Source organism: Mesoplodon densirostris, chromosome 18, assembly GCF_025265405.1.
Source record: "Mesoplodon densirostris isolate mMesDen1 chromosome 18, mMesDen1 primary haplotype, whole genome shotgun sequence".
NCBI classification, from domain to species: domain Eukaryota; kingdom Metazoa; phylum Chordata; class Mammalia; order Artiodactyla; family Ziphiidae; genus Mesoplodon; species Mesoplodon densirostris.
The window spans coordinates 48,462,511-48,476,594 of record NC_082678.1 but is presented as its reverse complement, the minus strand read 5'-3'; the positions used below and the strand labels follow the sequence as shown (position 1 = coordinate 48,476,594).

General features: G+C 52.7%; 1 protein-coding gene across 5 annotated transcripts in view; it reads left to right on the top strand.

Moving 5' to 3' along the window:
- The window catches only part of RPH3AL (rabphilin 3A like (without C2 domains)), a 142,146-nt gene extending 137,053 nt beyond the window's left edge, over window positions 1–5,093 (top strand). For 3 of the 5 annotated variants that reach the window (XM_060080694.1, XM_060080696.1, XM_060080693.1), the window contains 3 exons: window positions 100–213; window positions 1,667–1,811; window positions 3,951–5,093. In XM_060080694.1, the coding sequence (XP_059936677.1) occupies window positions 100–213; window positions 1,667–1,811; window positions 3,951–3,981 (290 nt within the window). In that variant the 3' untranslated portion in view covers window positions 3,982–5,093. Of the gene's footprint in view, window positions 1–99; window positions 214–594; window positions 653–1,666; window positions 1,812–3,946 lie in introns of those variants that run through there. The other 2 variants (XM_060080695.1, XM_060080698.1) reach the window with 2 other exon arrangements.
- Window positions 5,094–14,084: the final 8,991 nt, after the last annotated feature.

The window sequence follows — 14,084 nt, the reverse complement described above, 5'->3', positions numbered from 1 at the left end:
AGGGCCGGCGGAGGTCCTATGCCACTTTGTCCTGGAAGGACACGCCTGCCGGTGGTGGCCGGTGGGGGGTGACCTCCTGTGTTGGTGTCTCTTTTCCAGTGGTTTCCAGCGACAGTGACAGCGACTCAGATCTCAGCTCCTCCAGCCTGGAGGACAGACTCCCACCCACTGGGGTCAGGGACCGGAAAGGCGACAAACCCCGGGGGGAATCAGGTAAGTGTGGGAAGCAGCACTCTTTGTTTCCCAAGCCCCCGGGGCAGTGGCTTTGCTGCTTCCTCAGGCTACCGCTCCCTAGTGGCTCCCCAGTGGGTGGGTCTGTGGACTTGTTCTAGATCCGGGAGGCAAAATGGGCCTTCAGCTGGGAGGGCTAGGAGCTAAAGTGTTGGCACCACTCAAGAACAGATGGAAAGGGGAGTTCCCTGCCGGCCTATGGTTAGGATTCCGGCTTTCACTGCCATGGGCTGGGTTCAATCCCTGGTCGGGGAACTGATCCCACAAGCTGTGTAGAGCAGCCAAAAAATATATATATATATGGAAGGGAAGCTCAGGTATATATGCAGAGAAGGACTGGGGGCACATTTTCCTTTCCTTTAGACACATGAAGGACCTTCCCAGGAAAAGGACCAGCTTCATTCAGAGTCACTCCAAAGGTTAGAACTGGGATACTTGCATGACATTTCAGGCTGAATTTAATACCTAAGAAGAAAGCTTTTCAATAACTGCCTCAAACTGGAAGGAAATGGAAGGCTGGGTGATCTTCTGCCAGAACTGATACAGAAGGAATTCCTGCCGGGGGTGGCAGTCTGGACTAGGTCAGAGATGCCAATGCCTGGCACTCCTGTGCCCATGGCAGACATTACCAGTTGATCATGGTACTCTCTCCCACAGAGCCTGACATGGCTTCGGAATCCTCCTCCATGCAGTTTTCCCAGGGATCAGTATTAGTAGGCAGGGATGATGCATGAGGTGAAAACTGTCCCTGGACTAGATGATCTCTTAGGCCCCTTCAGGCTGCATATTCTCCCTTAGGAAAGTGGAGGACACTTACCTGCCAGCCTTGGTTGCTAGGGCAGGTTTTACACTCCTCACCTCCCACTACCGCAGCTCTTGTCCCCTCTCTTCACACCGGCTCTCAGCTGCGGCCAAGCGGGTCAGGAGATGGGAAGATGGAGTGCAGTCTGCAGGCCCCATCTCTGCTCTCTGGGCCGAGCAGGGGCTAACGACCGTGTCTGAGTGAGGATTCTTTAGTCTGCAGAGGCAGCAGTGAATGTCCCTCTTGTTGGGTTAACAGAAATTTACACGCTTCCCCACGACACCCTCCTTCTCCGAGGGCAGGACAGACTCGTCCCCACTGCCAGTTTTCATGTGGGTAACTACTTGTTCCTTAGTGAAATGACCTGAGGGCCCATTCGATTGCCTTTGTAGCTTGTGGGCCAGTCAGCAGTGGCCAGAGGGTGGGGTCCCGCTAGAACATGGCAGCCATGTGGATGGGGAAAGGGGGTGGCGGTTCCCAGGGGAAGGGGCTCTGGCAGACGGTCCCATAGATACAGGTCACAATTCCAAATGAGGAGACTTTAGATCAGCTCCTTGTCAGGCTGAGATGGTCCCTGTCTCAGTTCAAGGCCCAAAGGACCCAACCCTGAATCATTCATGTGGTTTCTTGCAGGTGGCAGCGTGGAGTCATCAAAGATGGGGCCTCCCCGCCCACCCAGCCACCTCTCAGGGAGCCAGAGCAGCCTGGCCATCGAGACAGGACCAGCTCTGCGGACCCGCAGTGGGGGCCCCACCCTGGCCGGACACAAAAGGCCACAGTGAGTACCAAGCTCCTCCTTCCAACGTACCCACCTCCTCTCTATCTGTACCCCCGGGGGTGTTTTCAGTTCTCTGCGCTGGAGCCTGCTAGGGGGTGTTTTCAGTTCTCTGCCCTGGAGAGTGCTAAGGGGTGTTTTCAGTTCTCTGCCCTGGAGAGTGCTAGGGGGTGTTTTCAGTTCTCTGCCCTGGAGAATGCTAGGGGGTGTTTTCAGTTCTCTGCCCTGGAGAATGCTAGGGGGTGTTTTCAGTTCTCTGCCCTGGAGAATGCTAGGGGGTGTTTTCAGTTCTCTGCCCTGGAGAATGCTAGGGGGTGTTTTCAGTTCTCTGCCCTGGAGAATGCTAGGGGGTGTTTTCAGTTCTCTGCCCTGGAGAATGCTAGGGGGTGTTTTCAGTTCTCTGCATTTTCGAGCCCTGTGCCAGGTGCCCATTGAACAGAGGCAAGCCAGACCCATCCGTGCCCACAATGAACAGAAAGAGGGACCCAAAAGAACAGTGGTGACCTTCCCTATCCGTTCTCGGTAACTGTAACAATGGCTGTTTCCATCCTCTGCTTTATGAAATGTATCATCTTTCAGAGCATTTCCCTTCCTGCCTAACAGTCACAGTTTTCAGAGCACCTGCTATTCGCCAGGCAGTGCGTGCCCAGCCTGGGCCGGGTGTGGTGGGGGACAGTCCCTGACCTCCAGAAACCTACTGCATAGCTGAGGAAGGCAAATCAACTCACCCAAAACAGAGCCCAGGCCAGGGCAGGCCCAAATCCTAAGAGGGGGAGGATTCAGGACCCCTAGAGCTGACGGCATGGAGGCCGGCCTGCCCTTGCACTTCCAAGGTCAACTTTCATTCTCTTGGCCAAATAGACAGGAGGCTCATTATCCCCATGTGATGGGTGTGGAAGCCGAGGGCAAGAGTCCAAGCTCCCACCTGCCCCGGCCAACCTGAGGTCACCCTACACTTGGGGGACAGGGGAGTCCTCACACTCAAGCGGGAGAAAATTGTGCAGGTGCACGATCGGCGCCTAGCCTCCTTCCAGAAAGAAGCCCCAGCTGGGCTTAGTGCGTCTACAACCAGAGGATCCACAGTGCACACTGTGTGGGTCAGCGCAGCAGCTGGTGCCCCTGCCGCACACAGGGACGGCTGCAGGCCTGCTGGGCTGGGGAGTACCCACCAGGGAACCCTGTGGGAGCGCTCCTCCCCTCCCCTCCCCCTCCCCTCCCCCTCCCCCACCCCTCCCTCCTCCCCTCCCCTTTCCCCTCCCCTCCCTCCTCCTCCCTCATTTCCCCTTTTGATGGTCATGAGGGACAGAGACAGACTGTGACACTGGGTGGGCAGGTCTCAGGGAGGGAGGCACCATGGGCGTGCGCCCTCTGCCCCCTACCCTCGCCTCCTGCAATCCCCCCAGAGAGGGCAGTTTGGAATCAAGCAGGCCCAAGCTCCAGTCCCAGCCCTGCCACCCATACCCATGGGAACTTGGGCAAACCATCAGGTCGAACCACATGAAATTGCATTTCTGTAGATCAAAAACAGTTAAATATTGTCAAATCCATAAGATTCAACCTCATATTTGATCTCTCAGTGCCCAGTTCCATTATCACTGAAATGGGGACCACATCGTGTCCCTTGCAGGTTGCAGGGTGGGTAAGATCCAGGGTCCATGTGGGGTACCTACCTGAGTGTGTCTTCAGGAACTGTCCAGTAATCACGGGGCAGGCTGTGTGGCCCAGCACATAGACAGGGTTCCAGGGCTTAAGCTGTTACTTGGAAAGGACTGGCCTAGAGGAAGGTTGTATATTCCCATGTCCATTTGCTCCTGCTGGCGTCCCAAGATCACCTGTGTTGACTAGCCCAGGTATCAATGGCCACACTGAAGCACAGGGACTGGGCGACCTGCCTGCAATGACACAGCACAGTGGAGCAGGGCTGGGCCCAGCATGCAGGCGCCCCTGCCCAGCTCTCAGCCGCCGGCCCTCCCGGGCAGCCCCCTGCTTAGTTTCAGACGGGGCAGCTGCTTCAGGTGCAGGCCACTCCAGCAAGGAGTCAGCCTTCCCTGCATTTCATTCCCAAAGTTCACACTGTCACTGGGGTGGGACTCTGCCTCTGCTCCCCCTATAGTGGCCTTTTTTTCTCTCCCCCAAAGGTAGAAGGCACACCTGGGCGAGCCCCTGCTGCTGACGTGGGCTCCGACGGTCCCCTCTGCCTGCCCTGAGCAGAGGCGTGCTTGGTGCATGGGGCAGACTTTCCAGTGGAAGAGCTTGAGAGAGAGAGAGAAAGAGCTGGAACCAGACCCTACCCGGCTCCTTCCTGACCAGTCCCAGGGCCCTCCACCGCCAGCCCTGCCGGACGTGACCTCTGACTCAACAAACCAGTGTTTGCGGGGCTGAGTCTGCTTCCCCCCACCCAGTGCCTTTCTGCACCCCTTCTCTCCTGGGAGCCCCCCTCTCCACCGCCACCCCAGTCACTCCCCTCAGCCGTGACCTTTATTTATTGCCCCCAGCCCCACCCCCAGTCTACCCCTATGTTCATTTTAAGTTTGCTCTCGTCTTAGTTGGACTGGAAGAGCCTTCAGACCCACCTTCTGGGGCCTTCCCCTACGCACTGCAATTTCAGAGGGTGCCAGGCAGGGCTTTCTCCATATTTGTATTCATGGAAAAAGAAATCAGAGCCTGAGCGTGACCCTTCACACCTGAGCGTGGCCCCCCACACCTGAGCGTGGCCCCCAGAGAGGAACCCAGAGCAGGTGGGATGAGAGGTCCACCCATCCTCCCCCTTCCCCTGCGGCTCTGCACATGGATGCAGACTCCTCCCACCCCGGCCCAGGAGCTGCTGTTGAACCTGGCTCTCTGTTAGGTTTCTCGGAAGCCTTCCTTGGCCTCCCCGAGGGCTGCTGGAGCTGGAAAGGGTTCTGGTGAACACTGTGAATTCACTCACTGGAGAGCAAGCAGCCTTCAGCTGAGCCCCCTGCTGGGCGTGAAGCTCCCTAAGCCATTAATTCACTCCTCTTCAGTAGGCTCAGTTTGGCAGAAAAACACTTAATTCAAAGTGTGGGCAGATGCTTCTGGAAAACCTTTCCTGGAGGAGAGAGAATGCGTGATTCTGTGTGTACGGCGCCCACACCCTCCCTCCTGACCACCCCGTGCCTGGTCCTCGAAGGGCCTTCTTCTCCAGGCTCTCAGGCCCCCACCATTATCTCTTTTGCCCTAGTCGCTGGCAGACAGTTAAAAAAAAAAAGTGATAAGAACACTGTTTCCCTGTGACAAGTTATGCTTCAGAATAAAAACAATAAAGATGAGAATTTGCATTGAGCCAGCGTGTTGATCAAAAGGCCACAATCACTTGTGTTTCTGAGATGCATCAGTAGAGAAATGGATGGAAAAAATGTGGTACGTTGGTTGCTGGAACACTTGCTAAGCCACAGTAAAAGGAATGAGCTAGATCTGCGTGGGTTAGAAGGGCTCACAAACCTAACGTTGAATGGAAAAACAAGGCCATCTAAGTAAAAATTAAAAGTACAAATAATCAAAATGAGTTATATGAACTTATATGTAAATGTGTCAAAATGCGTGTAAAACGGGCAAGGATTTGTGGTTAAACACTGTGGACTGAACACATCTGTATTTCCTCCGTCTCCCCAAACCCCACCAAAGTGACATAAAGGAATGAAAATGACATGAACTGCAAAGATGGCAGCAGGTAAGAGAGGTCTGAAAACTTTGGAAGATGGAAGCATATAACTTGTTTAGTGCCAGCTTCCCCCACTCCCCAAAGTGTCTAAGGGAGCTGGCAACCCTTAACAAGCCCATTTTCTCTGCAGAATCCCCCAAATGCTCAGAACATGGAGGGACCAGGTATCCCTAAGGCGGAAGTTCAAGATGGTGTGAAAATAGTATTGGTTGGAAGAAGTGGTTTGACCCGAGCCCAGATGGCACACGACTGCCCTTCTCTGATCCTGGTAGAAGACAGGTGTACAGCTGGCCAAGGCTGAACTAGAAGGATTCCGGATTGGGAACCCCAGGACCGGCCAAAGGCTGGGGTGAAGCGATGGTTAATGGGGAGACCCTCAGCCCCCTTCCTCTGCTGACAGCTGGGCCTGTTCCCATCCAGCCACCCCAAGGCAGGACATTATTGAATTTCTCTCTGGGAAACTGAGCAAAGAGAAAAGATGGACAGATCCTGAAATTGCCAATTCCCCAGTCTCTCCCCAGTCACCACTATGAGGCCCCCATTCCCAAGCCCTACACACATGTACAGAGCTTCCTGTTAGCTTTGCTGTGTTACAGTCATAGTGGCAACAGCCAGGGGTACCAGCAGTTGACCAAAACCAGCAGCTGAACGTACAGAGGCTCCAGGACACAGAAGAAAGGGGTCAGAGAACAATCCTCTGAAGATATTTGCCCATGAAACAGGAAGAATGTCATTTTTTAAAAGGAAGTGTTAAAGCTCTTGAAATTTTTTTTAATGTATGATAGCAGAAATTTTAAAAGGCATTAGAAGGGATGGAAGATGTGAGAAAATCTCCCAGAAAGTAAAACACCGAAACAAAGAAGGAAAAGTCAAGACCATTGGACAACCAAAACATCAGATCCATGCAGAAGGTCTAACCTCCAACTAATAGGAATTTCAAGCCAAGAAACAGAAAAGAGAGGAGAGAAAATTGTAGAAGAAATGATACAAGAATATCTCCCAGGACTGAAGGAAAGGAGCTTTCATAGAGCAAGAACCCACCAAGTGCTGAGCACAGTGACATAAAACCACAGCCGTGCGGTGGGCCACCACCATCGTGAGCTGCCATGTGGCAATACCTGTAGATGAAGATGCACCTGGCCTGCAGGTGCAGTGCAATCACCTGAAGTCTTGCTAAAACAGATTCTCACCCACCAAGTCTGGGCCAGGGGCTGAGCATGTACGTCTATCAAGTTCCCAGGTGAGGCTGCTGGCTGGAGGACCACATACTCTGAGGAACACTGGTCCAGAGCAGTGGTGGTCACCACTGACAGCTCATTGGAATCGCTTGGCCAGCTTTACACACACTCATGCTGGATGCACCCCTAGAGATTCTGGTTTAATCAATGTGGGGCCCAGCCTTGACTTTAGGATTTTGTAAAGCTCCCCAGATGACTCCACGTGCTGGCAGAACCAAGAACCATTTCCCTATAGAAACTCTTCTATGTGTGCTCCAGAAGATGTGCACGGGATGTTTAGAGCAGTACCTTTTTATTAGCTAAAAACTGGTAACAACCTAAATACCATCGACAGAAGACGAGATCCATAAATTGTGATATAGTCAGGCCACGCTCAGTATAGATGACTCTCACAAACAATGCTGAGCAAAGAAACAGATGGCATAAAAAATAAATATGTTATGACACCATCTATATAGAGATTTTAAACATGCAAAAATGTTATATATTAACATATATTTTATGCAGTAGAAGAATAAAAAATGCATAGGAAGGATAAACAACAGCTTTCAAGATACATCTTGAGAAGAGGCACAAGGAATGGTTTCAACTTTACTGATAATGTTTCATTAATCTCAGCAATGGATAGATGGGTCTGTAATATTTATAATATTTCATTATATGTCATATTTGAATTATTTTTATATGTCTGAAATCTTTCAGAATAAAAATTTAGGGAATTATAGCAAGCCTTATCATGAAATTTCAGGACACCAGGATAAAAATCCTAAAGAAAAAAAATCCTAAGACCTTCCAAAGAGAAAAAAAATTTTTTGAAACACGTCATATACCAAGGGTTAGGGATTAACATGGCTTTGAAATTCTCAAAGCAAATTTTGAACCAGAACATAGTGAAGAAGTATCTTCCAAATTCTGGCAGGAAATAATTTCTAATCTGGGTTTATATCCACCCAAATCTTAATGACTGTAGAATGAAGATATTTTCAGACTTGTGAAGTTTTGTTTTGTTTTGTTTTAATTTACCTCCCTTACATTCTTTCTCAGGCAGCTACTACAGGATGTGCTCCAACCAAACAAGGGAGAAAACCAGGACACAGGAACACAGGAAACTGAGGATCCAACAGAGGAGAGGGGCAAAGAGAGTCCCCAGGATGTTGGCAGTGGCTGTGTGTGTGGGCCAGAGGCCAAGGCCAGCCAACCCAGATTGGAGCATGAGGACAGGGGAGATACCCAAGGATGTACAAACAGGATAAGAAGCATACCTGTGTTGGAGAGATTGAATATGATATCATGATATTCTATATCATGACATATAATATATAAAACTGAAAAATCAAGAAGTAGAATCAGCATGAGGTTTCAGTACAAAGGTAAACACCAGCAGAAATGGCTGAGTTCTAAGGGTTGCCTAGAGAGGGACTTGGGTTGGGGATGGGGAGGGCAGGAGATTGCTGCCCTATGTTATAAACTTCATAGTACAGTTTTTAACTTTGTACCAAATTATATTTCTAACCATGGAATTTTTTTGGAAAAATATATATCAAACAGGATAAACCTGTGGGATGTGGGTGAGAGCCCTGGAGCCATAGCAGGAAAGTAAGATAAAGAGGCGATGAGGACCTGCCGAGCAGAGAAAATACAGCTCCAGAGGCCCCTACATCCAAATGCCCAGCCTGTAAGGGGCTGTTGCCTCCGCTTCCCGGCTCTCAGGAGCCTCTGTGCTGGGACCGACACCCCCTTTAGACTCCTCAGACCTGATGTAGCACAAGCCACCACACTCACCTCCCACTAGAACCCCGTGCCTGGACCAGACCTAGCTTAGGAGAAGGACCCAATCCTTACAGCCTCCAGGGTGAATTCCAAATGTGTTTCCTAGAGGTGTGTCCCAGGGTTGATGGGGTTCTGAAGCAGTTTCATCATGTGTTAACCCCGGAAGCCTTCAGCTTTCGGGCAGAGATGGGATGCAGATACCCCCACCAGGGTCTGGGAGCTGCCAGGAGTTAAGGGTTCTTTATGGTGGTTCTGGGAACCAAGAAATCCGTGCTTTCTGAGTCTCAAGCATCCAACTTACAAATTAACTTTTGAACCTGAGATTCTCACAGTTAGGGATGGAGGATGTTCTGTGTCATCTGTAAAGATCATGGAGTGCAGAAATGACTTGATTTGTCCCAAATATTGGATGACCCAAGGAGTCCTTAAAAGAGACCACAGGTGGAATGCTCATGAACTTCGGATACCTGATTTTGAATCCCAGCTCTACTACTTAGTACCTGAAATTATGGGTACTTCTCTGTCTCAGCTTCCTCATCTGTAAAATGGGGATAATACTTCCTTTACAGGATTGTTGTGGAAATTAAAAACTTGAAAGCACTTGTAAAACTCCTACCACTGCTATTAGTCATGACTCCCGTAGGATTCAGATGTGGCCCTTGCCTCAAGAGTTGTTGACGTAAGAAGGTAAGTGCAGTGACTGCATGGAGCCTGGGACACAGCAGATGGTCATGCTCTTCCCCTCGGGGAATAATGGTTCATCTATCCAGTATTGACTGGGCAGCTGCTGAAGTGTCAAATGCAGTGTTAGAGGCTGAGGTTCAGTAGTGGCCCCCACCCTTCTGCAGCATCAGAGTCACCCGGTGGGCTTGTTAAAACACAGGTCACTGGACCTCACCCCAGAGCTTCTGTCTCAGGGGTCCAGGATGGGGCTGAGAACATGCATTTTTAAGTTCCCAGGTGATGCTGATGCTCCCCACTGGGAAACCAACTTTTTTTTTTTTGGCTGCATTGGGTCTTCGTTGCTGCACGCAGGCTTTCTCTAGTTGCGGCGAGCAGGAGCTGCTCTTTGTTGCGGTGCACGAGCTTCTCATTGCGGTGGCTTCTCTTGTTGCAGAGCATGGGCTCTAGGCGTGCGGGCTTCAGTAGTTGTGGCACGCAGGCTCAGTAGTTGTGGCTCGTGGGCTGTAGAGCACAGGCTCAGTAGTTGTGGCGCATGGGCTTAGTTGTTTCACGACACGTGGGATCTTACCAGACCAGGGATTGAACCCGTGTCCCCTGCATTGGCAGGCAGATTATTATTATTATTATTTTAATTTATTTGGTTGTGTTGGGTATTCGTTGCTGCACACGGGCTTCCTCTAGTTGTGTCGAGCGGTGGCTTCTCTTATTGTGGATCACAGGCTCTAGGCGTGCGGGCCTCAGTAGTTGCAGCACATGAGCTCAGTAGTTGTGGCTCGTGGGCTCTAGAGCGCAGGCTCAGTAGTTGTGGCGCACGGGCTTAGTTGCTCCGCGACATGTGGGATCTTCCCGGACCAGGGCTCAAACCCGTGTACCCTGCACTGGCAGGCGGATTCTTGACCACTGTGCCACCAGGGAAGTGCAGGAGACCAACTTTGAAGACCCATGGATCTAGTGGAACCAGTTTACCTGCGTCTCCCTGGATGACACCCCTAGACCGACCCAGGCAGGGGAGCGGTGGGCGGGTGATGAGGACCGGGCTGGCAGAGAAAACACAGCGCCCCACTGGAGGAGGAGACAACACAGCGCCCCACTGGAGGAGGAGACAACACAGCGCCCCACTGGAGGAGGAGACAACACAGCGCCCCACTGGAGGAGGAGACAACACAGCGCCCCACTGGAGGAGGAGACAACACAGCGCCCCACCGGAGGAGGAGACAACACAGCGCCCCACCGGAGGAGGAGACAACACAGCGCCCCACCGGAGGAGGAGACAACACAGCGCCCCACCGGAGGAGGAGACAACACAGCGCCCCACCGGAGGAGGAGACAACACAGCGCCCCACTGGAGGAGGAGACAACACAGCGCCCCACTGGAGGAGGAGACGACAACACAGCGCCCCACTGGAGGAGGAGACAACACAGCGCCCCACTGGAGGAGGAGACAACACAGCGCCCCACTGGAGGAGGAGACGACAACACAGCGCCCCACTGGAGGAGGAGACAACACAGCGCCCCACTGGAGGAGGAGACAACACAGCGCCCCACTGGAGGAGGAGACAACACAGCGCCCCACTGGAGGAGGAGACAACACGGCGCCCCACTGGAGGAGGAGACAACACAGCGCCCCACTGGAGGAGGAGACGACACAGCGCCCCACTGGAGGAGGAGACAAGCCTGGGACCGAGTCCTGCTGCCACATCCCACCCCTGGACAGAGGCCCCACCCCCAGCCGTTCCTTAGCCCTGGAGCAAAGAGCATCCACAGGCCCAGCAGGTGAGAGTCACTTCTACCCACAAAGATGGGGGCTGGCACCTTTCCCAAAGGAGAAAACGCCCACTTTCTGGCATCACATCCCTAGGTTCCCAGAAGCCTGAAATCTCTTCTCTCTTCCTGTTCCTGCCTCTCCGGTGAACTGTCTCTGACGTGTTCTCCCCGAGTGTGCCGTGCCCGGGAGCAGCAGGCAGTGGAGAGGAGAGCTGCCCCCGGGCAGCAGGCAGTGGAGAGGAGAGCTGCCCGGCTGGAGGCCCATCAAGGACCCCAGGCGGTGCCCTCCCTCGCTTCCCTCACAGCTCCCGCCTCCTCACACCACTTTGTTTGCTGACAACCAACAGAGCCCTCAATTCCACTGAGCCAGGGCCTGGGAGAGATGAAGCATTTTGCTGTGTAATAATAGTCACGGCCACCATCTGTTGAGTCAGGCACCTGCTGCATGCTTTAGGGATCCTCACCCACCTATGCAGCAGATACTTCTAATGTTCCCATTTTACAGAAGAGGAAACTGAGGCCCAGGGAGGTCAAGAGTGCCTGTATTTGCATGCAGAGCAGTCAGATGCCAAAGACCATGCTGGGTTGAGCAGGGGGGGCGGTCTGGTGAGAACAAATCAGGATTCAGTGCGGGGAGGGAGGTATGTGCAGGCAGAGAAAGACACAGATCATAACATGTCTAGATGAGTAGGGTAAAGTCAGCCCCTTGTCCCACTGGGGTATTTTCCTTCTGCTAATTAACAAATGAGAATAAAGTTCAGTCACTGCACAGAGATTTTGCCCCCACGCTGGACGCTGTCTCGTGCCCAGCGAGGCTGAGCACACGCCATGCTCTCCCGAATCCTCCCTTATCGGGAGACCCAGGGTAGGTTCAGGGAAGCAGTGTCTTTTCAGGCCTGTATAAGCAGGAGGATTTGGCTTAGAGGGTTTCCAGGAGCTTCCGTCAATCAAATAGCCTCTCAGCACCTTTGGAGCCAGAGCCTGTCTCTGGACTTGCAACTCCTCCCAGGGCTGTGGGAGCCGCACCTGAACATGACCCCTGAGCTCCAGGACTGGGAGCTGCAATTCCACAGCCCCCAACCCATCTCAACTGTCAAACCTCCACAACTGTCTTGTCTTCCCACACCACCTGCCCCTCTTTCCTTTATTCTCTTTATTTTTTTTTATTGTGGTAAAATACACATAACATAAATTTTAACCATTTTTAAGTGTACGGCTCAGTGACGTTAAATCCACTCACATTGCCGTGCAGCCATCTCCACCGTCATCCCCAGAGCGTTCTCATCATCCCAGAGTGAACCCTGTGCCCATTAAACACTAACTCCCCATTCCTCCCTCCCCACCCCCAGGCACGCCTGTTCTACTTTCTGTCTCTATAGCTTAACTACTCTAGGTACCTCATGTAAGTGGACTCATACAGTATTTGTTCTTTTTTGTCTGGCTTATTTCACTTAGCTTAGTGTTCTCAAGATCCATCCACGTTGTAGCCTGTGTCAGAATTTCATTCCATTTTATGGCTGAATAATATTCCACTGGGGAGTTCACATGGTTTTTCCATTCATCTGTTGATGGTCATTTGTGTTTTTTCCACCTTTTGGCTCTTGTGAGTAAGACTGTTATGAACATTGATACACAAGTATCTGTTCGAGACCCTGCTTTTAATTCTTTTGGGTGTATTGCTGGATTGCGTGGGATTGCTTGATTATGTGGTAGTTCTACACTTAACTTTTTAAGGAATCACCACTGTTTTCCACGGCAGCTGCACCATTGTCTATTCCCACCAGCAGCGCACGAGGCTCTGCCTTTCCTTCTAATGCAGGATGCTGTCCTGCATCTCTCTGCCCCCTGTGGCTCATGGCATGGGGAACAGCAGCCACCCAGGGACCTCAGCAGCTTCCTCGACGGCTGGCACCTGACCGGCCTCAGAGCCGGCCTCACGGGCACATGCACAACCTGTACAGTCACACACGGCCTCACACTCAGGTTCAGGCTCTGCTGTCACTGTCTCGAAATTCTCAATAATGTTGAACAGGGGGCCCCACGTTTTCATTTGGCACTGGCCCCGCAAATTATGTAGCTGCTCCTGGCTGGCCTGGCTGTTCTTTCTGTGTGCAGACCCTGTAAGTATGGCCAGATCCACAGTCAAGGCCTGACGGGGAGGATCCTCACACTGTCTGCTGAGGGACAGCCTGGGGACACCGGTTGTCTGGCTCTGCTGCCAGCCCATCTATGAGATGAGACAACTGGACTAAGTAGTCTTCTGAGTTTGTTCCCCAGAGGTCCCTTGGGAGGGAGTGGAGAGATGGGAAGTCCCAGGGGCAGGGGTGGGACCCATCCCCACCCCTACTGCCAACCTAGGGGCTCCCTTTGACCTGATGTCTCTATTTGGTTCTGCAGCAGGAAGGAAGCCTCTGGAAACTGACCAAGCTGTCTGGATCCTCCGCCCCAGGCCGCCCCAGCCCTGCGCTCTGCCCCCAGGGAGGGAGAGAAGCCTCCGGCATAAGGAAACCAGGTGGAGAGCCCCGCAGTGGGAGAGGTGCCCCAGGCACCAGCCAGAAATGCACTGGGAGGGGCCCTTGCCAGGGGAGATGGACAGCATGCACACGCACACGCACACACACACACAGAAAGGTCCAACCGTTTACAAAACGTGTGACAAGTCGGTTCAAATTGCTCATCTGAAGGGCCAGCAAAGGCTCTTCTGCACACGGGAGGGATGAGACTAAAGGAAAACCTGGCACTGGCCTTGCCCAGACCATCTGGGGAAAGGGACCCTGCCAGACACACACTGGCAGAGCCCCCCCGCAAGGCTGTCCCCTGCAGTGAAGGGCCTCGGTGCTCTAGTGCCCTCGTCCCTGTCCCTTCACCAGCAGCTGGCCAGGGCTCCGACCTGCATGCGCCCAGCCCCGCCCCCCAGGTTGCCTTGTACAGAAAGCCAGGGAGAGCCTGGCGGCTCATCAGTACCAGGAGATGGGGAGGGGAGAGGCGGGTGGGAGCTGGAAGAACCCTGGGAGACCTGGACAAGCTGCCCCCAAGGCCTCACCGAGACAGGCCAAGCTCTGAGCTCTTTGATGCAGACCACAGGATGTCTGCAGCTGCTTCAGTGCCAATTACTGGAGAAATAATTCAGCGTGCTCA